Source organism: Mastacembelus armatus, chromosome 14 (genome assembly GCF_900324485.2).
Source record: "Mastacembelus armatus chromosome 14, fMasArm1.2, whole genome shotgun sequence".
Taxonomy (NCBI): domain Eukaryota; kingdom Metazoa; phylum Chordata; class Actinopteri; order Synbranchiformes; family Mastacembelidae; genus Mastacembelus; species Mastacembelus armatus.
Window position 1 is genome coordinate 10713279 of NC_046646.1, and position 25199 is coordinate 10738477.

Genomic DNA, 25199 nt, shown 5'->3' on the forward strand with positions numbered 1-25199 from the left:
ATATCAGGATATTAAGTATTTGATTTCAACACATTTTTGAAATTCACACTTTTGCCAGCAAAGACTTTTAAATTTCAGTTTAAGACACAGAGCTTGGCCGCTGCTCTCTGCCGCTGCCTCAGCCTCTCTGACAAGGAGATGAGGAGGGGGGAGGAGAGAGAGGCTTGGTTAAACTGTGTGTGTGTGTGTGTGTGTGTGTCTGTGAGAGAGAAAGAGGGGAGGAGGAGAAAGAAGGGGTTGGCTTTAGTGTGATGTGAATGGAATAGAATCAGCGCAAGGGAGAGAAAGAGGGAGGAGGACAGCAGAAATCAACCTGCCTCTTGACTTTAACAACAGCATAGAGGAGCTGGTAGACAGAGACTGGGAAGTGTGTGTGTGTGTGTGTGTTGTGTTGGTTTATTTTATTTTTGGAGAGAGGAAGAGAACAGCAGACAGGAGGAACTGAAGGAGGAGGAGAAAGAGCCTCACCGTGGAGATAGATAGCAGAAAAATGCTGTCATGGGGAGAGAAGGGGAGGCTGTCGGCAGAGAGGAACAGGATGAAACAAGGCAGGGTCGTGCAGGGCTGAAATGTGGAGGTAAGCTTTTTCTTTCTGTGTTAAGATTACAGAGAAATCGCATTCCAGCCTCCTCGTGTTTTCTTTCTCATTATAATCAATTCAGAAGGATTGATCTGCACACCGTGTATGGCACAAACCCCTGTATAGGCATGCATATGCTCGTATACTCACACAATCCAACCAGAGACAATGTATGAGAGCCATAGAGGATGTGAAATAATGGCTTAGCATAACATATCATCATCCAGCCTGCCGTCCTTATGCCTCCCTGACCAGTGTGTTGTTGTCAGCTCTTTAAAAAGGCATTTTAGTCTGTGAGCTAAGGTGCCCTGTACATAACGTTCACACACGACATTGTAGGTTTGAATCCAGCTCAACCTTTGTCGCATTTCATCCCCGGCCTCCCCTCCTTCTCTCCCGACACTAACCCCCCCCCCCCCCCCCCCCCCATCATCTTTCCTGTCTCTCTCCATTGTGCACTCTCCAATGAGGCAGGTTTGTCTTAAGAACAGTGTTATGACATTGCAAAGAAGCCACTGCGAAACCTTGATGTAGAGCTCTGGTGGCTGCAGGACTCAGAGATGAGGGTAAGGTGGAGGGAGGAGGGGAAGGGATGGATGGATGGATGGATGGAGGGACACTGAGAGAATGAAAGAGGCAGAGGGAGGAAAAAAAAGATACTAGAACAAAAAGAGGAGCAGGAAATATTCCTGGTACATATTTTCAAAGACAAAAAAAGCATTCAGCCAGGGGTGTGCAGGGGATTTGTGTGGATAAAGAGGATTGTAGCACTACTGCATGTGATGTGCACAGACAATGATGGAATGGAGAACCACAACCAGAACTGGGGTGTTGTTTTCAAGGTGGCAGAGAAAATGAGGGATGCGGGAGTCAGACTCCCCTCCCCTCCTCATCCTCCTCACCACCTTCTGCACTCTCTAATTTGGGATGGCCCTTCACGAGACGTTTGGGTTTCAGGGACTAGATGAGGCTGCTGAGGGGAAAGAAAGGCAGGGATGGAGAGTTGGGGGGGTGGGGGTTGACAAACAGCAGCAGCTTACATAAGCCAGTGCCTCAAAAGATGGGCCATTTAATTTACAATGAGCTGCATGTTTCCTCATGCAACGTTCTCTGTGGTTGACATTAGCATTTTGAATGCTAAAATGCAGTTCGATCTGACATGATGGAAGGAAGGATGTGTGAAAATGTCATGTGACTTGATGGTATTGTGTTTGTATTCCTGGCTAGACTGGCAGGAGGGTGTGATGTTTTTCATCGGGGTCAGCTTTGAATGCAGGGTTGTTAGGTGTGTGTAAATTTCTGTGTTTGTGTGGACAAATTTTAACTGATGTGAGGACATTTTTACTTCATGAGGTCATTTTCACAACTTCAGAGGTTCCAGGGTTGAGGTCAGAATTAGGTTAGAGTAAAGGTTGGGCATTTAGATGGGGTGGTCTTGGTTAGGGGAAGGGGCTAATGAGTACCGTCAGTTTGGGTCCTCACAACTATAGAAAGCCAAATGCATGTGTGTGTGACAGTCTACCTTGTTTCGCTCCTACCCGCAGTTCTTCTTTGTGGAAAATGATATGTCTGCATGAAGTGCACTAACATAACAGCGATAACAGTAAGCAACCTTTTCATCCTCAGCCCAGCTGCTGTCGACTTTTGTTCTGCTGGCATCCACTGCACCGCACATTCAAACAGTGAAATCTATTATCTAGTCTATGGTCATGACTAGAGCTAACAAAAGGCAAAAAAAAAAAAACCCAACTTCTTATTAAATATATTTTATTTGGTAGAGTTGGTAGTGGTTCAGTAATTAGTGCTTTTTGGTTTTCATATTTTCCATAAACACGTGTTTGCAAATTAAATATCTGCCTGTTTTTACAAAACAGTTACAGCTTTGTATGTGAGCGATGACGAGAGAAGTTTGGAATTGGGGCCGCAACTAACAGTTATTTTCATTATTGATTAATGTGTTAATGGATTGATTATGTAGCATGTCGAGTACTGGAAAGTTAACAAGATGAAATTTTCAAACACTTATTCCACGTTTATATGTGTGACTCTAAAGATATTTGTGTAAATTAAATAAAACATGTCCACAACCCCCCCCAAAAAAAGATGGTATGCATAAGGGTTCTGTTTGTTTAGTGCAGTCATTTGCAACCTCTGGGTATCTTTTCTTGCGAGCGGCCTCCTCTGTGGGGCTCGTACTGATCCAGGTTGAGTAGGAGGGGAGCAGAGTCAGAGGAGACTTGAATCGATCGGCCTACTTTTATTTCCTGCACCAAACAAGAGCAGAGAGAGCTTGACTGTATACATGTGTGTGTCATGTTGTCGGTCCAGATTTAGTTGTCTTCTCATCTGGTGGGCAGTGGCATTAAAATATTCCTATAGACCATCTCTGCCCCTGTTTATGCCGAACTCTGACATCAGAAATAATCAGCATCATCACTGTGTGAACAAAAAGAGATACAAACATCTGTACAGAGGAGAGCTATGGTGTCATTGTTTGCCCTCTGTGGATGCAGGTGGGGAAGTGATTAACCTCTGTGTGTTTTAGCCTGAATAATGATGGTGATAGTTTGTTAGCAGCATCACGAGTCTGAGTCATTGTCAGGGGCAGTAGAATCAGGCAAATGTCTTCTCAAGCTGCCAGGCTTCAAACTTCAGTTCTGTTGTTTGTCCTGTTTCGGCACAAAATGATGCCGTGACTCTTAAAATGACTCCACATTCACAGAGGTCAGAAAATAGCTGACAACAGTCCACGATCAGCTGTCTCATCTGATAAAAAAAAAGAAAATGCAGGTTAGGAAAATGTCATTTCTGACATTAGTTTGTGCTGCACAATACAAGCAGGCCCGTCTTCTTGTATACAAGCTGTCAGAGGTCTTGCAGAGATATGGGCAAAGTGAGTTTGATCTGTTTGCACTCAGTCATTGAGCTTTACATGAACATGTTGTGAGGTTACCAGGCAGATTTTGTTCTGCTCTGAGTCAGCATCATATCATTCCTCTCATTTGGAGCCATTTTGCATGGCTACACCCCAGCAGGCTCCCTGTGGGGGCTCAGCAAGGAAGGCAGTTGGACAGGCGGAGCCTTCCCCTCATCGGATGGCAGAATGCCGGCAGCGTAAGCCGCTGGGTGGATCCTCTTAGTTCATGCTTTGTTGTCACCTGGCTGCTGTTAGAAGGTGGTGGAAGATCAGGCTTCACTGTCCAGTAGTGCTTTGCACAATTAAGCAGGAGTAGAATTTTTTTTAAAATGTAAAAGAATGAGTCATTCAGAGTGTTTGGACAAAGCAGGACTGCACAGTTGAGCTGAGTTAGTATGACAAATATTCAGTGAGATTCGCTTCTTACTAGCTACTGAGTCTCTGTTGTCTTTAAAGTCCGGCTTTTGTAATGTTCCTGCATAATTTACAACACCCACTTTCTGCACAAAACTGTTTTGTTAGAGTTTCCAAATTACACAAGAGAATAGCAGTCATTAATATCCCATATGAAACCCCTCACAAAATTGAGTGTTCAAGTGCGGAGTCAAGGATGAAGGAAGAAATAGGTTCTTCAAGGAGAAAAGCCATAATCACTCTTAGTGAATGATGTTTTAGACCTATTTAGATAAATAGAAGTTAGTAGTTTTGATAATCACTGTACCTTCTATGGAGAGAAAAAGACAGAATAAAATATTGAGCGAGGCATATCTAACAACAAAACCCTGATGTAATAGTCCTAAAATTTGTGGATGCTGCTTTCTTCATGAGACATATTTATGTAAGCATCTGCTGTGAGTACCTCCACTGTATTCAGACAATAAAAATCCCTGTAGTTATACCATGTTCACATGATGTAAAATGCCCTCTTTTAGACAAATGTTGAAGCTTATTGTCCTTAATCACAGTGGCCCTCCCAGTTATGTCATACATACATTAAAGCATTAATCGCTGCACTGGCTCCATCTCATTGTTCTCATTGCTTTTACAGGGCAAGTGCACTCTAGGGTATTTAGAGCCACTGAAAGCAGACCAAAACCAATCACATCACTTTGCTGCCATACTTTGGAGATAGACATCAAAAAAAAAAATCCTACACCGAGAGAACAGTAAAAATACCTTTGTGAGGCATATTCTATTCTCAGGCTGATGCACGAAATATAAGAAGATATGGACGTATTTATTTTGGTCAGAAGGGCCGCTTTGTTCTGACTAAACTATGAGGAGGAAGTTGCAACCTCAACTGTTTCATTTACATGTAAAAAGGACAGCTAATGAAGAAGTTAGAGGAGAATGAGGTTTTACAATGTACCTTTCAGTGCTGCGCTGCCTGTAGCCCTACGGGGGCAAACAGCGACCTCACACAGGAAGCTGACTGAGAGATGTGACTGAAATATGAAGAAGGCCAGAGGGGTGAGGAGAGAGGGGGGTGTCTGACGTTTGCTTCGAAATGAACTTCTACCACACTCTCCCTTTATTCATGGTCATTTTTATTAATGTGACATAAATATGTGACAATTTTATACCTCAGTGACAAAAAAATAAAATAACAGCAGAAATAATGTTGGTTCCAGGCATAACTTGATAAACTTTACAAATGTGGAGGTTTGCTCTGTAATATCTCAGAATCATCACACCGTTAATTCACAGAATACAAAGCAGTTTCCTGGTGACAGACTGTGACATGTAAAGCCGGCTGTAACATACGGGCATAAGATGATGGAAAAGATACAGTAAATCAGCTGCTATCTGCGTCACCTTAGTTAGCATATTCGTGCATGAGTTGCTGTTGTTTATTATGTAGGTCAGAAGGTGCAGAGCTGCTGGTGTAAATGTCACGAGGCTGCCTGGCAGGAGGGAGGATGCAAAATGCAGAAAGTGCTTGCCTGCAATGTGCAGGTGTATGGAAAGCCACACTAACTTTGAGGTAGAGGCAGGCTTCCATGCAAAACTGTGAGTTTCATTAGATCAAAACACTTCACTATTGCTGCCCATCTGCTTGTTTACATGTAATGATCTTCATAATTTGAGCAAACTTACTGTGAACAAAGTTATTAATTGTCAGGGAAGAGAAAAATGACAAAACAGTCACCACATACAGACACTCCCCCTCTTATGTAAGAAGTCACTGTAATTCCTTCTTCGACTGGGACTGACCTCGGTTTCTGTGTCAAAGGTGTGTGGACTTGCAGAAAATAGAAAAACTTGATTGCTGACTGTACTGATGTCTGCGCTGTGGAAGTCTGCAAGAGACGATAGTCTTTTTCTGCAAATAACGATAGCAATTTGTGTCCACTAGGAACATAATGGACACAGATGGAACAAGTGTAGCTTGTAAATTTGATGGCAACCATTTAGAGGTGGCCTTTTCCCACTGTTTTATCCTCAGGTCGTAAGCAGAGAGTAACTGTAGACACCTTTTGGTGATATACGCCCATAAACAAAGATTTTCAGCTGAGAAATGGGAGATATGTTCTGGGATTGTTGACACCGCAGCCATTTCACTGGTATTTGGCTACATTTCAGAGGACAATAGGGACAGTTGAGGAAGCAGAGAAGGTCAGTGTCTCTTCCTCTGAAAGTAGACAAGGTAGGGTAACAATTCACAGTGCTATTAAAGCAATATTGGGCAGTCTCTTTTCCTCTGCCTCAGAGCTGCTTGCGCAGATGACGGAGGGGGTAACAGTGAACTGTTGAGCTCCACATAATAGATACAGTCATCAAGCTGAGGGTCAGTTCCTCTCCCTGTCACACACGCCCACACACATACAGGGCAGTCGCAGAGAGACAGCTGCTCTTCCTGTCACCGCGTGGACAGAGTGACACATCTTTAAGGCTCGGAAACTGTTTTCTTGAGTCTGCAAAGGTGCACAAAGACGTGCGTGCATTTGCAACCCCCTCTCTCAAATTTCTCAGCTCGTCCCCCCATCACACACGTGGCTTTCTACAAGGTGTATTTTCAGATACACAGGAAGTGGCAGTGCTCTGCCAGCATTCAGTGTTGATGCCATGGCAAAAAACATGTGAAACAATAGTGTGAGCTCGGGACTTTCGTTTGCTGTTGCACAACAACATGTACTTTAGGTTGTGTCGGAAACAAAAGCTCTTGAAATTGTATTTACGAGTGCATTGGTTTTTAGTTGTATTATATTATAAGAGGAAGTTAGACTTAAATGTGGAAAATAATATAGAAGAAACTTTTCTGAGCATACTTCCTCATTGCATTTACAGAAGGTGGGGGTTCACTTATTAATCAACATACACGTCCACATATACTGATTTGCAGCTCTGATCCCCACTGACAGCAGTTGACGAAGAAAGAACTGAAACTGGACCAGCCACCACTGAGGTCACGTGTTACATGACTGTAACCATGCTTGTTCACTGTAAGACATGAGACATATGTGTGTCCAGAACTCAGGCATAGAATGAGGTATAAATCATAACAAATCAATGTCTGCGTCTGCACGTTGCCGATGGTTCAAGAGTGGACAATGGAGGAACGAACCAATGAATAATTAACATCCCCGTTAACCCTCGCTCCTCTGCTTCATTAATAGTCTAACAGGCAGAAAAGTTAGTTTTAATTTTTGGTAGGCACATTTAAAAAAGGCCAGACCTCCTTGTAATTAAAGGTATTTGATGTGAGAGTTTTAGAGCCCAGAGGGGGGTTTGACCTCCACATACATCCATAACAACTGTGCCATACAGCAGAGCTGGTGCAGACAAAGACAGCGTTTTACTAGCTTTTTGTTGATTGGTCCTACATTTAACATTTCTAATAGCTGAATTTGTTCCCCACCAGACTTTTTTGAGCCTATGATGCCTTTTTTTTTTTAAACTAATAACTAAATACCAATGTGACGTTTTTTCTGACAGTGTAAAGGGGGGAACCTGTTGTTACTGTATCCCTAGAAGATCGAATTACCATCAATATGCTGTGACATAACTGACACAAGACAAATGAAAGAAGACGGGTCTAGCGATTGCTTACTTTTTCTATGTTGTGTTGCTTCAGTAATAATACAGTATATGAAGGAAATAATAACCAGCACCTTCTTAAAATTATGTAACTGCTCCTCTGTTATCTGTCAGCATCTCCTTGAAGTGCTGTGAAAACATCATTAGCCATAAAAATGTATGGAGGATGTCTTGCATAGCACATAAATGAATGATTATCAATAACAGGATGTTGCTGTTCTCTGTCATTGAAAACATTTGAAAGTAGGATTTTTTTTTCTGAGATTATTGAAAAACCTGCTCTTCTTCCTGACACCTTGGCAGCTGTGCTCTTTTGTTTAAAACGGCCCATTGAGCACAAGGTGCCTGGGATTCAGGGTTTTGTGTCTTTGGGGACCAATAGCTCAGATTGATGTTTGCAAACTGTTTCAATGAGAAAGAGAGATAAAACACATTACCAAAAAAGAGAGTGCTGCAGTGCCATCCACTTAGCAGCCTCTGGACGTGGCCCAGTTCACAGTCCGCAGTGTGGTAAAGTGCAGGGGGTTTTGATTGTGTGTGTGTGTGTGTGTGTGTGTGTATGTGTGTTTTTTTTTTTGGGGGGGGGGATTGAGGATGCCTAGAGCAAGTGTTGGCCTTTAGAATGAACTCATTTTCTGAATCTGATCCAGCCACATTAATATACATTTACTTACTTAAAAGCACTGTAACCAGGTCAGTTCAGGGTCACATATTCAGCAGGAAAGCATGAAACCTGATCTCACATGTAGCAGGCTCACTTTGGATCAATAATGAGTGAGACTGAATTTGGCTTTAAATTTCCCTAAATCAATCACTATTAGGACTTGATTTAGACCTTGTGGGTAAGAAGCAGCAAGGCAGCTTTTAACTAACCTATGAGGATAGACACTGACACTCGAGCAACTGACCTCCACACTGTAAAGCTGGACTTAAGCAAGATTTCAAAGTGTGTATCTGAGCTGAAAACACATTTACTTGCCTTGTTACATACACATCTAAGTGCGGGAACATGCATGTTGCCAGATCTTGGTGTATATGCTGCTTTCTCCATCTTAATGTATAATTTTAAAGTGTCATTACAAAACTGCTGCTTTGAAACACTGCTTTCCTAATATGTTGAGGGATGCAGTGTATTTCACAACCTTCATCTTCAGTTTTCACATGAAGACAATAAACAGGACACAGAGCCGCAGGTTGAAACAGTCGCTGCAGCTTGATGTGATAGAGTTGATAAGGCTGCTGGAAGATCACATCTAATTGCTGCTAAGCTGTTAAGCTGATTTCTGCAGCTTCACCTGAAGGCAGCACAGATCAAATCTCAGTCATCTATAGCGGGACGCCGTCTTTCTTTAACATTAAAACTACAGTTAAATTCAAATTAAATTGACTTATGTTATTGGCAGAAAACAAAAGCTACTCATTCTTGCTGCAATGTGGCGGTCTGATATCGGTGTGGAAGTGTTGAGTCGAAACGATGACGACACCCATCCTCTCAGGGTTCAAAAGTCATTCATCTCTTCCTGTTTCACAGGACGCACACTTGCATGAGTGGGTGTAAAAGAAATCAAGCGGCCATGACTTCCCCAAAAACAGCGTATGGCTAATTCATCTCTCCTCTGACTTCAGTCTGTGTTCTCACATAGTACACCAGAGGCCCATTAACCTTGTCTCACATTAAACATGGAAGTGCACCTTATTTATTGATGTCACTAAAACCAAGCATCACATCAAAGTGAATCTGATTCAAGAAGAATAAAGAAATATATATAACCTTTACTAGCAGATAAAATTATGCTGATGGTCAAATTTGATCATTTCCTCTTGTGCTCTGTTTCAAGCAGAGTTTTAACTTTTGTTGATGAGGCAACATTAAGAACCCGACAGTGTCAGTTACTTCTGATATACTGTGCACAAGAGTTCGGCACACAAAGATGAGCCAAAATAAAATCTAGTTTATCTGTGAATATGGGCACAGTGCTGGGACCATTACTGTCCACTGACTGAGTTTTGCTCTGAGATGCCGGATTAAACACTGCTGTCTGCATGCATTATTGAGTTTCTCTGGAATGAGACAGGCTCTGTTACCATGTGCGGCTCTGCGGAGGGCACCATCCTCCCAGTGGTTTTAGTAGATGATCCAAATTTCTAAAAAGATTATCAGCTAGACTGATCCTGTGGTGCAAGAGAGGAACAGAGAAACTTTTATTCTGCTCATTATTTTTAATTGCTGCAATACTTGAATAGCGCTGCACAGAGGACAGTGCAAACTATTGAGCATATAGCTGTTCTTATTAAAAAAATAGTCTGACCGTCTGAGTACACACTGAAGTTGTGATCATTGGATTCATGTGGTGAATCAATTATAGTCAATTTGGGTGACTAGCAGGAGAGTGCCTAGGGTTTTAGAGTGTTTATACACAGATAACGTATGGAAATATGAGTGAGGCCTATATGGCACATATACAGCCATATGTCATGGAGGTATAAATCACCCCCAAACTGCAGCAAATCAAATTCTGTGCACTTCCTCCTCAAAACCATTTAATACAAAGTATTAAAGTGGTTCTGCTAACCAGCCCAGTGAGGGGTCAAGTTTCTGTTGATGTGGTGGTGGAGATGTGGCTCAGGGAGCATCAGGGGTCATGCATGGTTTCCATCAACTGACATGGAGCAGAATGAATGTGGGCGAGCGCCTGCAACTGAAACTGTATGGAGAATTTGCTCCTTGTAAAGAGAGGAAGAATAATTGATGGGTGCTGCCACTTATTATCGGCTTTAAAGACTTTCAGTGGCAGCGATGTCTGTGTAGACAGAGATCTGCTGTTTTGTGCTTTGGCTTTATGTATTTATGTTAGAAAGCGATGGAACCATGCACAGTGTCGGTACCATCTCAGTGCTAATCTCCTTTAGTCTGCGGCTTTATTTTTAGTGCATGATTGTGAGCGTGTTCATGACACAAAATTCAAGATTGAGAATGGAAAAGTTTTTCTTTATTTTATTTTTTTGGTCCTGTTCTGAAAATAGCTTTTTAACTGGCAAGCTATAGCATCAGACCAAAACCATGCACGTTTACAGTAAGCTGTAGTGAAAGCTTTTTAAAAAAGAAACAGCTTCCCATTGCTGTTTATTGTCTCAAGCCTTCATAATATCCTTCATTTCTTTTTTATTGCCACTCAGTCAGTCCTGCTGTTACAGTATGATCCATTTACAGTTGTATTAGGGTTTGGTTTATGCTTGTAGGATTGCTCAGCTAGAAATATCCTGGGAAAATATTGAACTGGTTATCAGTAATTCATGTGTTTTTTTTGTTATTTTTTTTATTTCACAGGGAGGCATTTTTTGGATAAAGGGATAGTTTTTTTTTTTTTTTTTTTTAGATGAATAAGCTTCATTGATCCTGTGCTGAGAGGATGTACAACAACATTTAAATTGTCAGGCTCATGCGTGCAGCACAAAATATACAATTGGTATTCAAATAAATAGAGCAGAAACTTGGGGGGCGGGGGGTGGCATTCAGTTCCTCTTCAGGTTGTACTTCTACGTAAGTATATCACACACTTCTCTATAGTGGTAACACACATTGGACAATTTCAATTTACAGGGAGGTCACTTTGGTGCTCCTTCACACCAGCATGAGAAAATGTAATCAGAGACATCACACACCATCAGAAATGGTAAGAAAATAATCGTCTTGCTTTTAGTATCATTTTGTGTTCCTGTCCTTGAGTCTGATTTATAGGGGATGTGTTTATTGCCATCACACAGTGGTAAACACAGATGAAAAATAAATGAATAGCACTGAATAGACGCTAAATCATCAGACAGATTATGTAGATGTGAATCATGCAAAGCACTTGGTGATCCAGGTTCTGTGCGATTCCTCTTCAAAGTCGGTGAAAAATTCAGTCCTGACTAATTAAGAACATTTTGGCTTTATATTTTGATTAGCACTGAAGCGTAATATGTCTCATTGACAAGGAGCTAAAAATATCTTTAGCACATTACAAATTTCAAATTAAATATGAGATTTTAAGGCAGTCAATTAACTGGCCTAAGTCAAGATAGTGCATTAAATTGAAAAGATGAATTTGGTGTGTGTTCATATTTCAAAGTTTACTGGTAGCTCCGCTCTGTACTTTGGCACAGCCACTTGCTAACGTCACCAATCCAGTTTGTGGGAAGTACCATTGTATTCTCACCCTGAACAGATTGAGTTGCTAGAGTTGCTAACCACCTTCTTCCTGTAAGCATTAGATATTTTTATATCTGTGCTTACAACATTTTTTTTTTTTTTTTATAGAATCTGTATTCGGTATTCAAGATCTGAAATATGAATCAACTTAAAATGATTCAGTCAGCTATCACTAGGCCGTGTTTTAAAAACAAGCAGTAAAGTTATGTCAGGATATTTTTGTCCTTGTTGTTTATAGTAATTTGCTGAAGACTAGGGAGCACCCAAGGTCAGTGACGCAAACATCATCAGTCTTGGGCTAAATTGACAAAAGTGGAACCATTTCATCGTCCGATTAGAGCAAACAGGGTTATTGTAAAGCACTGGTGGACTGGAAGCCACATCAAGAGTGGGTGGTAGAGGGCAGGTTGCTATGGAAACAGGGACTGATTCATGGGTTGGGGGGTATTGGGAAGATCAGGAATATGTGATTTGTACAAAGGCAGCAAGTGGAAGTTCAGCTCTCGCTGTGTTGGTGGAGAGCAAGAATGTTTCTGGCTGACCCTGGAAGTTCAGTTTGTTGTTGGAACAACATGAAGGCAATCTGTGATTTTTATTTATTTCTTTTTTTTAAAGGAACCTGCTGCCAATGATCTACCCTCCCACTTTGAGACAGCAGAGAAAACTGATTGCTCATAATTTTTTAAAGCACTGTGAAATGATGCTGTACCTAATAATTGCAGATATGCATGGACTGAGCATCAGCTGTGCTCACATTTGTACCGATGTTTAGGATTGTTTGAGAGTTCCCAGAAAGTAACATGAGCAGAGTTTTAATGTCAGCTCACAATAGACATATAGATGGTGCACAGAGGCTGCTCTGTGTGGACCAGTGGGAAAACGCACATGGGTGGAAATGTGTTCAACTGTCCACTTCTGCAGCTTCCCTATATCTACATAGCATAGCCTACTGTTGAGCCTCACAGGAGCTCATGCAGACATGCATGTTTATTTATAGCTTGATGTTTCACATATTAAGTTGTATATGACCTATATTCAATACTAGCCACCTATATACAGTACAGTCAACAGCTGGCACTCATTTGGTCTGTATTCACTAATCCATTGTCAGAATTCTTGAATTTTTCTTGGATGATATAATAAAATAATAAAATAGTTATAGAGGTCCAGAGTTACTGGCACTGTAGAGAAAGTGTTAAGGCTACATTACAAAAAATATAACTTAATAGTTAGTATTTCATATATAATCAGACATGCTCAATATACTCAGGCTTTTTGCAGCTCAGGGATGATTTGTTGTAGATTGTTTTGGTGCATTACACCACCAACTTGAATACATATCATTGTTGATGGTTTGATGGTAAACACATCATGACTGTGGAAAGAGAGCACTGGATGTTAGGAAGTAAATCAGCACCGTGTCATGTTTGTCTGTTTTCTGGATATTCGCTGCTGTTTTGTGTAATTACTGTGGCACACTGCTCAGGCAAAAAAAAAAGTCAAATGTTAGGGCTTCAGATCAAATATAATAACTTTGTTTTTTCCCCAGAACTAAAATGTGCCATCTACCATGTGTCCAGCAACACTCTTATTGACTATAACCAGAAAACCAGTGTGGAAGACAATGCCAAAAGTGATCAAACGCTGCATTAAACAATATAAAAGGGGTGTTACCAAGCCTGAGCCATGTTTTCTTTTTGAAGAGCAGACATAATTCACTTCAGTATTAACAAAGCCCTTTGAGAGAAATGGGTTAAATCTGCATTCAACAACATTTCCTGCTAACAGAGTGCACCTCCGAGTGGCACCAAAAGGTCTTCCAGATAATGTAAATGCATGTAACACATTAGCATATTGGGACACTCCATTGAAACTCCTGATAACCTCTGATTGTGAAACACTTACACCACTTTCATATTTTGTTTCCAGCTGTTTAAAGGCTTTTACCTGTAAAAAAAAAAAAAAACACAAACGTGTCCTGATATACAGCGTTCAGAGTGTGTGAGAGCAGCTGAGAAAGGGAAACAAAGATTTTTTTTTTCCGTCACTTCCTCACTTTACTCATTACCATTTTCTTTGTATCGTATGTATGTGTGCACGTCTTTCTCTGTTTGTGTGTACAAAATTTTGCTTATGCCGATTGCTAAAAGGAAATGTAACCACAAATTTGGAGTACAGATCAGGATTAGGGTTCTGTAGGTGTTTAATAGTAATGGTAAAGGTTAGGGTAGGTGTCTAGGAAGTGCACTGTGTGTGTGCTACTGGCTTTTCTGGTAGCAGCTGTGCACCACTGCACCTGCTCTTTAGGCTGCACTCATGAGAGAGGAGATGCATAAAAAAAAAAGCTAGACAGGAAGAAGCCTCATACCTTATTGAGAGCGACAGAAGTCTTCAGTCTGATTTGACTGAGGTCAGTTTGGTCAAAAACAGGGTCTCAGTGAGAAACGATGACAGAAATCTGATCCAACACTTACGCAAAATCTACGTTAATGGTAAGTTTCACTTCAGAACTTGAAAATGATTGAACTGTATTTGGACTTAAAAAAGGGAAGCACACTGGTTCATGCTCTTTAGCACAAAACTCTTGCTTTTAAAATACATGCAACAGTCTTATTTGCTGCTTCAAAACACTATACTGATAGTCATGAATGATGTTTTTCATTGTTAGTTATATGATATTGAAAATAATCTTTGCACACCACAAAACTGTGTCTGTGTGTAATATGTGCGAGGGTGAGAGACAGTTGATACTTCTCCATCTTGCATGTTGGCACACGGTCGGTAAGCCAGGAAGGCCCCCTCCCTCTGTGTTAGTACTGTCTATTGTCAGCTTTACGTCTGCTATGAAACTATTTAGGGAAACTCTGAAGCGGAAAGTGTGTAAAGGAAAGAATAATAATGAAAGAAAACATAGATACAATGCATCACTATACAGTAAAACACGTCAGACCTGCTTGCTGCTTTATTGTTGAACTTCAGTGCTTGTTGATCAAAGTCATTCGTGTGTGTGTACACAATGATGAGCTGCTCTGGGTTGAATTTGAAGCTGTCGATTAAGCTAAATACGTGTGTGTGTGTGTCAGTGTGAGTGAGTGAATGATAGTAAAGATTTAGAAAAAGCCATTTCTTTCTGTTTTTCTACAGGTGGCCAGTGGATGAGACTGCAGGCACTGAAAGGTGCAGACAAATGGACGCCATGTTAGAAGGGTTGATACAGACCGAGCCTCTTCTACAAAGAGGACGCAGAGTCGGGCTCCAGTGATGATCCTCTCATCCTCACTCCACAGGAAGGAGCACCCCGCAACTGGAGTACCACCTCAACACACATCTGCACCCCTGGAAGGACACCAGCAACAAAAACCAGCTGAATATTCCCCTCAGTCTTCATTATTTACACTTAAGGACTTGTTGACATGTGAAAACAAAGTGTGGCACCTCACAGAGACATATATGAGAACCCAAAGGTTGAGAAGGTTCAACCAACCTAATTGGTGTGAATGAGGACTGTATTTGTGACTTTCACTCACAGGGAGTTTTCTTCTTCGTACACATCGCTCCTGTCTCACACCAGCACCACAGAGACTGGGACACGTATTTGACTGGGAGAGCAGAAAGCCCTGAAGCAAAGGGGAAAAAAGATTGTTGTGCTGGAGTCAGTTTCTTAGGCACCATGCAGTCAGATGACCTCTTCATCCGCAAGTTTCGCCGTCAGAACATGCGGCCACCTGTCGCCACTGTCAACTTTGACCCCAAACGGGAAGCAGGTGTAGTGGAGTGGCCCCCCAGGAGAGACAGTGAGGGAGTTGATGGCGACAGCCTAACACCAAGTCTTGTGGGGCTAAACCTGAGGTCTGTGGGTCGGGGCCACATCATGCAGAGAAGTAATAGTGATGTGACCTTAGGGGACCTGGACTCCTCTGGGAAAGCAGGGGGGAAAGCAGCTCGGGCAGTTGGTGAGAAGGTTGGTGCGGGGGCTCAGGGGGACTCAGGGTTGTTGCTACACAGGGAATATGGCAGCCTGTCCTCACTGGAAAGACAGACTCAAGTCCAGGAACGGGGCGCCGATGACCAGGGGCCCCTGAGTCCGAATGCCCTCCGCTTCAAAGACCCTTTCCTGCTTTTAGGACTTCATGGCAATCCTCCAGAGCCTGATGGCTTCTTTCAGGGTCTGTCTCTTTCCACAGGAGACTCCCCAAAGCCTGCAAAGCCACCGAAGCCTGAGGGTCTAAGTAAGAAGACCAAACCTGTGCCCCCTCACATCCCTCAACCAGGTCCAAACGACAACATTGGTGGTGGAGCTTGGGTAAGGAACTTTGCCCACTACGATGTTCAGAGCATCTTGTTTGACCTCACCGAGGCGGCCACTAACAGAGACAGCATCGGGAGGAAAAAGAATATCACCTCAGGGGCTTCAGCTGCCTCCCAGCTGCGCCCTGTCTCCCAGGCCACCCCATCCTCACCTGCACAGGGTGGGGGAGGCAACAGCGGGAATGCTGATGACCCCGAGCAGTCGCTGCTGCTCGACGAAGGGGACGGCAACGATAATGAACTCCTGCTCAGCTGCCCCCACTTCCGCAACGAGACAGGAGGAGAAGAGCAGGTGGGTCTGGGTCAATCCCAGGGCAGACGGGGACTCGGGTCGAGCCTGCGGACCCCCAATGACGCAGTGTCGGTCCTGGAGGAGCCCAGAGAGAGTCACATCCAACAACAGGGCAAGAGCAACTACTTTATAGAACATGCAGATCTGGGAGCCCATTACTATCGCAAATATTTCTACATGAAAGGTAAGTGTAGTAGACATCAACTTTACTATTGCAATGATAAAAATCCGTTAACGTCCAACTTACTACGCAGGGACGCTTTTTTTTTGGTCAACTCTTCAGGGTAAAGTTTGTCACATGCTTTATCTCATCAATTAGGGATGGTGTAAAAATGACTAAATTATTATAAAATTATTATTTAAGAGGAGAAGGTCTGGAAACATTTCTTTCTACTGAAGGGATGGTAGTCTGATTTTTTTGGTAGAGCAGAGAAGCCTTAATGTGCACCACAGATAATAAAGTTGCTTTATGGCCATATGCACAGGACAATAGTTCTGTCTCTGTACTAGAGCTTTGTTTTCTTATCAGAATCAGCATCTTGTTCCCAGTCCAACCATTTGCTGAAAATATAACATCATGTAGACTTTTTATGAAATTAAATACAATATTGTCGCCAATATTACCACCTCAGATCATTTTTGTAAAGTGGTTTATTGTCAGTATATTATTTAATATAAATAGCGTTGTTTTTTTGACCCTGTTCAGGACTTCTTCACAAATGTGTTTATGTAATTATGCTGTCGTCACAGAACACCAGAATTTTTTCGGCATGGATGATCGCCTCGGGCCAGTAGCCATCAGTTTCCGTCGAGAGGAGAAGGAAGGGTCCAGCGGAGCTCAGTACAACTACAGAATCATCTTCCGCACCACAGAGGTAAACCAGCACTTCTTTCTCCTCAAAGCTGTCCTCTTGCTCCCTGTGCCTAGACTTAATCTGACCGGGTGCATTGAATCTGAACGCTGTCCACAGATGAAGACGCTGCGAGGGTCCATCTTCGAGGAGTCAGTACCATCTGCCGCTCGTCACACGACCCCTAGAGGCTTGTCTCCCAAGAAGTTGCTGGAGTTCATCATCCCTGAACTGAACCTGCACTGCCTCCGCTTGGCCTCAAACTCCCCTAAGGTCCGGGACACCCTGCTGAAGCTGGACGAACAGGGGGTGAGTTGGGTTGTGCCTGCTGCATGTGTCCAACACGAAGCTTTTCAGGACAGACAGATAAGCATCAGAAAATAGTTTTTCAGAAGTCAGATATAGTATTTAGATTCTTAAGACCTTTTACTTTTTTGCTTCATATTGTTTGTGCGCTGTCGGAAGGGCCTCAGCCTACACTTTCTGTCTGCAGGAAACCTTTAAGCTTTGTTGTTTTCTACTGTACTGTGTTGTTAGGAGTGATTTAGATTTTACAGACTGAAATAACTTTTTCAGCTAATACTCTTAAATTGCCTGTCAAATGCTTTCAAAGCTCAAAGTAAGTGCTATCCTCAAGTGGTTCATTTAGTCTCTAGAACTCTCAAAAACTATAAACAACAAAACAACAACAAAAAAAAGTAAATCTTGAGAAACTGAGCAAAATCACGCTGAATTATTTTTTCTTTTTTTGATGCTTTTGCCTAATTGTTTTAGTTTTATTTCATGACACTTTAGATTGTGCTGCAGAGACTGCAGAACATTTAAACTCACTTACCCACTTGTTGTTTTGTCTCTGACATAAATGCAGAATATGATTGAAAGAATCGATGATGCGATATGTATTGTGTAGGTGTGTAATATACCTTTGGCTGAAAGGTCTAACAAATACTGTAGAGTCTTTAAATATACACATTTGACAGTGTGTTGAGAATAATGCAAAAAAATCTTTTTGCCTCTTCTTTCTGATGCAGCTGAATTTCCAGCGAAAGGTTGGGGTGATGTACTGCCGCGCCGGGCAGAGCTCTGAGGAAGACATGTACAACAACGAGAGCTCTGGGCCGGCGTTCGAGGAGTTTCTGGATCTGCTCGGGGAGCGAGTGCGGCTGAAGGGCTGGGAGAAATACCGAGCTCAGCTGGACAACAAGAGTAAGCTGAAAACATGCACCACACCTCATCCAGATCTATCGGCTGCCTCTCACCTTGTCACGGCTCCATTATCCAAAGGGCATCAGTGCACCACTGAAAGCCTGATAACTCCTATCTAGCCACATGTAATCTGAGTAATGCCTGCAAAATGGCATAGTCATTGCTGATTATCTGCGAGCAGTTTTCCCCTCAGTGTTCAGAGAACAGCAAATGGGGGAGATTTCACCCTGACTGACACTTTGAGCTTTCATTCAGAGACGTTGACTGAAAAATCTCTACCTGTCTGTCTCTTTGTGTGTGTGTGTGTGTGTGTGTGTGTGTGTGTGTGTGTGTGTGTGTGTGTGCGTGCATGCATGTGTGTGTGTGTGTGTGTGTGTGTATGTATGTGTGTGTGTGTGTTTCTGTGTGTGCTTGTGCAGCGGACTCAACTGGGACACATTCCCTCTACACCCGCTACCAAGACTATGAGATTATGTTTCACGTGTCTACTATGCTGCCCTACACAGCCAACAACACACAACAGGTAAAATACATGCAAAGATTAGTATTTGTATTATTGTAGTATTTGTAAAAGTATTTTTTTCCAAAACCAAGCTGGAGTTATTTCACCTCTATTCTAAAAAAAAAAACAAACAAATAAAAAAAAAAAATAAATCAGTCTGTTCAGACTGTCATGCCTCAGTAAATGCTTTAAACTTCTTGTACTCTGGAATAAGGGTGACTTAAAAATCCTGCCCCCCAGTGTTCAGTCCCACCACAAATGTGCTGCATTCACTGTTCTCCCACAGGCAGCCTTCCTGTTCAGCTGAATGTCATTTATTTTTGTGCAGTCCATGATTTAATCCTGTTACTTTTATTTTTCAAAACGAAACTGGATGTGACATAAAAATATAGATTTAAAAAATCCTTAGTGTCAAAGTCTTAGGTTCCTCTTTAACCTGTCTGATTTGTTGTGTTTGGATTTTTATTTGCATATTGTATAGTCAGATTTCTGTTTTATCTACTTTCAGTTCTACATTTATTGATCTTCAAAGAATATTTATAACTCATAAAAAGTTTTCTGTTTTCTCAGTCATCATGAGGTTACAGTAATCTGTAATCTCCCAAACAGATGTTGGCACATTTTGGGAGATTACAGCTTTTTAAAAATATTTTTATCTACCTTTATATATATTATATTATATATATATATATATATATATATACATATATTTACCATCACCTTGGGTCTATGTCAATAGAAAATACATGTAATCACTTTACTCTTAACATTAAAAGAAAATAATCTCAGTCCTTTTAAACATCCAAATTATAAGAAATGAAAGAAAAACGATTGTGGTTTATTTATCTTGCAGGCCTGTCAAACTGTTTCAGTGAGATGAGGCTCGTTCTCTTCCTTTGATTAAACCATGATGACTCTGGTCTGTTCGTATAATGAATTTCGTTTGTTTTGCCCCGTTAGTTGCTGAGGAAGCGGCACATCGGTAACGACATCGTGACGATCGTGTTCCAGGAGCCAGGCGCACTGCCCTTCACTCCAAAGTCCATTCGCTCCCATTTCCAGCATGTCTTCATTATCGTTCAGGTTCACGAGCCCTGTACTGACAACACCTATTACAGGTGGGATTTTAACCTATTTGTTACAATACCAGTACTGATAGTCAGGAATTACTTTCTTATACACAGACTGAAATCTGTTGAGCTATTGAAGTCAGGATAAGTCTTTGTGACCTTGTGACCTAAAAAAATTCATGAGCAAATCTCAGATTCTCAGACCAAAATAGATTTTGCTTAACATTTCATTTATAATATACATGCGAATCAATGTTAAGAGCAGCTTTTCTATGTGCACATGTATATCTTCATAGTAATATTGGAGCATCTCAGGGAAAACAGGTCTGTGCAGCAGAGTCAGTGTAAATGCTTGTAATTCTGGAGAGTATCACACAAAACTCAACACAGAACTGAAAAGACATCGATCAAATATTGCCACTGTATCCTCTCTCTAATGCTGTAGCTCCTGTTTTTCTCTCTCTCCCTTAGGGTGGCTGTGACACGCTCTAAAGATATCCCATTATTTGGCCCACTGTTCCCTAAGGGTGCACGATTCCCTCGCTCACCTGCCTTCAGAGACTTCCTTCTGGCTAAGGCAGTGAATGCCGAAAACGCTGCGGAGAAGTCCGAGAAGTTCCGCTCCATGGCCACCCGCACACGGCAGGAATACCTGAAGGACCTAGCTGAAAACTATGTGACAACAACACCCATCGACTCCTCCACCAAGTTCCCCCTGCTCTCTCTGGGAGGTAAGCGCAAAGACAAACTGAAAGGGGCCAAAGGGGCCGAGCTGCACAGTGCCGGGGCACTGGTGTGGGCAGTGATGGTCAACAGTGGAAATGAGGGTGAGGCTGGAGAGCACAAGCTGCCCTGTCTGCTCGGGGTGTCGGCCGAATCAGTGGTGCTCATTGAGAGGTGCACACGCAGGGTGGTGTTTAACTGCTCCTGCCGGGACGTCATTGGCTGGAAGGCGGTGACAGAGACTAAGGAGGGGGGTCCCTGCTTGGATATCTTCTATGAGCGTGGGGAATCTGTGTCAATCAGTATGATGGAGAACCAGGCAGAGGACATACGAGAGGTGGTGCAGAGGCTCGAGGTGAGTGATGTGGCCAGATTTGAAATTTTACAGTGGGTTTGTACTTTTCATTCAGCAATTTTGTTTATCCTTTTCTGCTCATTTCCAGCTGGTTACACGGGGCTGTGAGGCTCTGGAGGTCACCCCCTTGCGTGACGGTGTTGGGCAGCCCGGCTTCCTGATGAACGAGGAGGGTTTTGTGACAGAGCTGCAGCGGTTCTGCTATGCTGAGAGCGGAGGCCTGCAGCTGTCAGCTCGTGTGGTGCGGCTGTGCGGACACTCGCTGGTTCACCTTAGCCCTGAGGAGAGAACCAGGCTGCTCCGCACCGCGCACAAGATCCACATCACTGTCATCCCACCGGATGAGAACGGAAAGCCTCGCAGGTGGGTGAGGCTGCAGACAGGAGTTAGAGGGTCAGAACACTAACGAGGGCACGTTTGGGTCAAAAGACTCAGAGTGAGAGTGGAGAAAGGGCTAATGGGTATAAAGGAAGCTGCAGACATTGAAGAATAATCCCAGAGTGGTGAGAGGGAGGTTAACAACAAGTTAGTGGTTATTTTAGAAAGAAAAACAAAAGATGTGTCACTTTGGGGTCACTCTGCTGTTCTGAGTTAAGCCTGCAGGCAGTGTCATCTGACTAACAACCAATCAGTCCTTCTAATGACTTTAATCACCTTGCCCAGGATGTCCCACCATCACAAAGCACACACTCCTTTCAGCTGAAGTCACAGAGAGAGCAGAAACAACTGTGGACAGAATTGTTACAGTAAATAAATCCAATATTAAATTGGACACTGCTGCAGCTCACAGTTATCTTAAACACTGTTTGAAAGCTGGCAGCAGAAATATCCTCAGAGAACCCCCCCACCCCGGTTTATTTATATTTCAACACTGAAATGCTTGTTCTGTGACAACAAAGCACGAATTGTCATAAGGATGTCATAATTCATGATAGGAATTAGATGTCCTCTGTTTTTTCAAAGGAATATAATAGAAGCTCAGATAAATATAGAGCTTTTTTTCTATTTTCTTTTTGTCTTCTGCATTAATTTATGACTCAGTGATGCAGCGAGCAGCTGAATGGAAAAGAGAGGCGTGATGGGTTTGTTCTTTTTGACGACGCTGCTGTTGTGTGTTTTGCAGAAGTTTCTCTGAGCTGTACCAGAAGGCCATCAAAGATGTGGAGTGTAAGCCTGGCGAGGATCAGTCTGGAGAGGCCTGGGTGCTCGACGAGAGGGAAGAAGACGAGGAGGAAGAGGAGGAGGCGAAAGAGGACGAGCTGAAGGCGGGTGGGGTCGGTGAAGCCGACGTAATGGAGGTGCAGGTGGAGGCCGATCAAGGCGGAGAGCAGTCGTGTGATAAAGGGCAAAATGAGAGAAGTCATGGCTTGCTCCTCATGCCGCCCAGCCTGCCTCTGTTACGGGCCACTTCTCTGCAGGACCAACCAGCCACTCAAAGCCTGGAGGGCAGCACTTCACAGCTCACACGTAGCTACTCTTTGGAGAGACAGCTGTCCTGCAAGGATACATGTGATGAGTGAGTGTTACTAAAGCCAGTGTCACTAATGATTCAAGGTGTGCATGTGAGTGTTAGAGAAGCACAGAGGAAAAGAAATCTCCATAAAAACACTTCAACTTAAGCAGGAAATCTTGCAGCAACATGAAATATTAATGAGAATGATATTAGTAATAGTATCACTAATATTTATTTGACTGAATCATGATGTTTTTAATAGTTAGATTTGACTGCAGAATGGTTAGTGTCAGTCAGGCCTAAATTCACACTTCCTTAGTGATTATTTGTCTGCGTGCTCCAGTTTCTGTTTTGACCTCTGGATTAGATTTGGTTTTTAAAAAATTGTCACAAAACATCAACAGCAGATTTGCTTTGTGTTTCTCCCCCCTACATCATCACACCTCTCCCTCCCTGCCCGGCGGACAGACACGTGTACGACAACATGGGGCTGAAGATGGAACGACACATCTACGAAAACATCGGGGAGCTGAGAGACGCCACACCTGATCTGATCCTGGCTGTCAAACCTAAGGTACCCCCGGAGGATGAACAGGTGACAGGCTGAGACGAAAGGATATCTGAGCGGTTTCTCTCCGATGCTCCATCTCCTCTCTGACAGTGGCATTTCCCCTTTCATCTTTATCTTGTCTTCAGCTCATGGGGGCCGAGTTTGACGGTGACAAAGCTTCGGCGAGTGACTCCTTTCTCTCGTCTTCCCGGTTGTCGTCTGTAGACAGAGCTGAAAGAAATTCACGGGCACTGAGTCTTCATAACTCCATCACAAAGAGTAAGTACTGACGACGTGGTAAATTATACATACACGTATATTCACGTGAGTATCAGTACTAATGCATATGTTGCGTTTGTTAACCACTAGACTGTTAGCAGCATTAAAAACGAAAACATAAGTGTGTGAAAATGATGTAGGAGACAAAGACCATACAGAGTCCTGATCCTGGACTCAAAACAACGCCCCTTTCTCAAACAGCTGACACAACTGCTCCACTGATGCCAAAATGGAACAATTACACATGTTTCCAAATCATCTCTGCCTGATTTGAGTCTCAAATTCCTTTTTTCCACATTTTTTCTGCCTTAAACCCCTCTCTTCATTATCCTCTCTCTGCTCCCCTCTGCAGCCCCTTTGTCCCTCCTCTTTCATCCACGCTGCCCCCTGTTCCGCTAATCTAATATCACCCCTGCTCCGCTGCCACCCCCTGCCAGGGCTGGGATAAAAGGGGGACAGATGGGGAGTGGGAGGGGTGGAGTTTTAGGCAGCCCCATATCAAGGATCCCCTCTTACACCATCTGTTCTGCCTCCACCGAGAATATAAGACTGCGTTTTACTGCCACAAGAGCACACTTGTGCATCCTCTCATCAAATTCTTCTGATTGTTGGAGGAGGGGGGGGGGGGGGTGTCGTCACTTCTGAAGCCTCTGATTGCTTTATGTTAGGTTTTTTCACAGGAAGTCTGCAAGTCATTAAAAAAAACATCACAGCTTTTTAAACTCGATACATTTTTTGGTGTGTTTGAGCAAGTTAATACGACTTAGAAAGGTACAAGTAGAGCATTGTGAATGGCAATTTCCATATAAAGATTTACAAAGACCTTGTTTTCAGCATGATATTGAACTCAGTCTTATATTTTTAGAAAGTTATAACATATTTCAGTAAAACCTGCAGGTGCATTATATACGTCATAATGTTTCTTCCTTTTTGACACCTGCCCATGAATCTGACCAGCGTTAACACAGCAGCACCCTCCAGTGGTGACTTTAATTTACTGTAGAAACAAAGTCAATCCAGCTGCCTAGAAATGTTACAGTCTAACTGATCTGCTGTATTTTCCCAGCTGCTTTGCACTCATTATTTATACTGAGGTACTTTCACAATTAAAGTCATGACACGTCTCACTTTCATTCTCTCAGTTCTCTCAGAGACAACTGATTCAACTGAAGAGGAGTGGCAGTCCATCGCCGACCTGGCCACAGCCTGCCGAAACATCCTGGACGCTTTGTCACGAGAGGGTGGGGAACTATTAATAAACGTAGACAATAGTAACTATAGAAAATAATGCAGCAAACTCTGCTGGTGATTAGTCATAAGGCTGTAAAGAGAAACGTGGATTTTGGGTTCTCCCTGTGCTTATCTCATCATGAGTTTTCTTCTACAGTTTAAAGATTCTAGTTACTAGTTAGACTCTAAATTTGTACAATGTAATTAACTGTATGATCATTATACAGTATGGCCAAAAGTATGGAGACAGCTCCCGCTGTCTATCTGAGGATGCTTTTCATGGTTTGGGTGCCTTAATTTGAAATATGCAGTGACATTTCACAGTTATACTCATCCAGGTTTACGGAAGACCCTCATTTGATTCAGCATGTACCATTGTGCAAAATCCAATTGTTCTATGTAAAGAGATGGTTTTTCCAGTTTGGTGTGGGCCTGCACAACCCAGACTTTTAGTCTCGTCCAAAACCTTTGGGATTACGGCTGTGAGCCAGGCCTTATCACACAACTCACTCACGCTCTTGTGACTGAATGGGAACAAAACCCTGGAGGCTGGTTCTAAAATCCTATCCAAGGTTATCCCAGAAGACAGCAGATTAGCTTCCTTTGAATAAGATGTTCAGCAATCACATATGTCCACATACTTTTGGCCATCT

The 25199-nt window shown here is 42.7% G+C and overlaps 1 protein-coding gene across 6 annotated transcripts in view; it reads left to right on the forward strand.

The window, feature by feature from the left end:
• sipa1 (signal-induced proliferation-associated 1) overlaps positions 1-25199 on the forward strand; it is a 29825-nt gene that overhangs the window by 1188 nt on the left and 3438 nt on the right. For 2 of the 6 annotated variants that reach the window (XM_026327814.2, XM_026327819.1), the window contains exons 1-13: positions 283-577; positions 14872-16511; positions 17078-17202; positions 17299-17487; positions 18210-18384; positions 18804-18907; positions 19847-20004; positions 20428-21034; positions 21123-21397; positions 22158-22550; positions 22956-23082; positions 23184-23316; positions 24459-24557. In XM_026327814.2, coding sequence (XP_026183599.1) covers positions 15398-16511; positions 17078-17202; positions 17299-17487; positions 18210-18384; positions 18804-18907; positions 19847-20004; positions 20428-21034; positions 21123-21397; positions 22158-22550; positions 22956-23082; positions 23184-23316; positions 24459-24557 — 3499 coding nt within the window. In that variant the 5' untranslated portion in view covers positions 283-577; positions 14872-15397. Of the gene's footprint in view, positions 1-281; positions 578-11136; positions 11210-13890; positions 14220-14871; positions 16512-17077; positions 17203-17298; positions 17488-18209; positions 18385-18803; positions 18908-19846; positions 20005-20427; positions 21035-21122; positions 21398-22157; positions 22551-22955; positions 23083-23183; positions 23317-24458; positions 24558-25199 lie in introns of those variants that run through there. The other 4 variants (XM_026327818.2, XM_026327817.1, XM_026327816.1 and 1 more) reach the window with 4 other exon arrangements.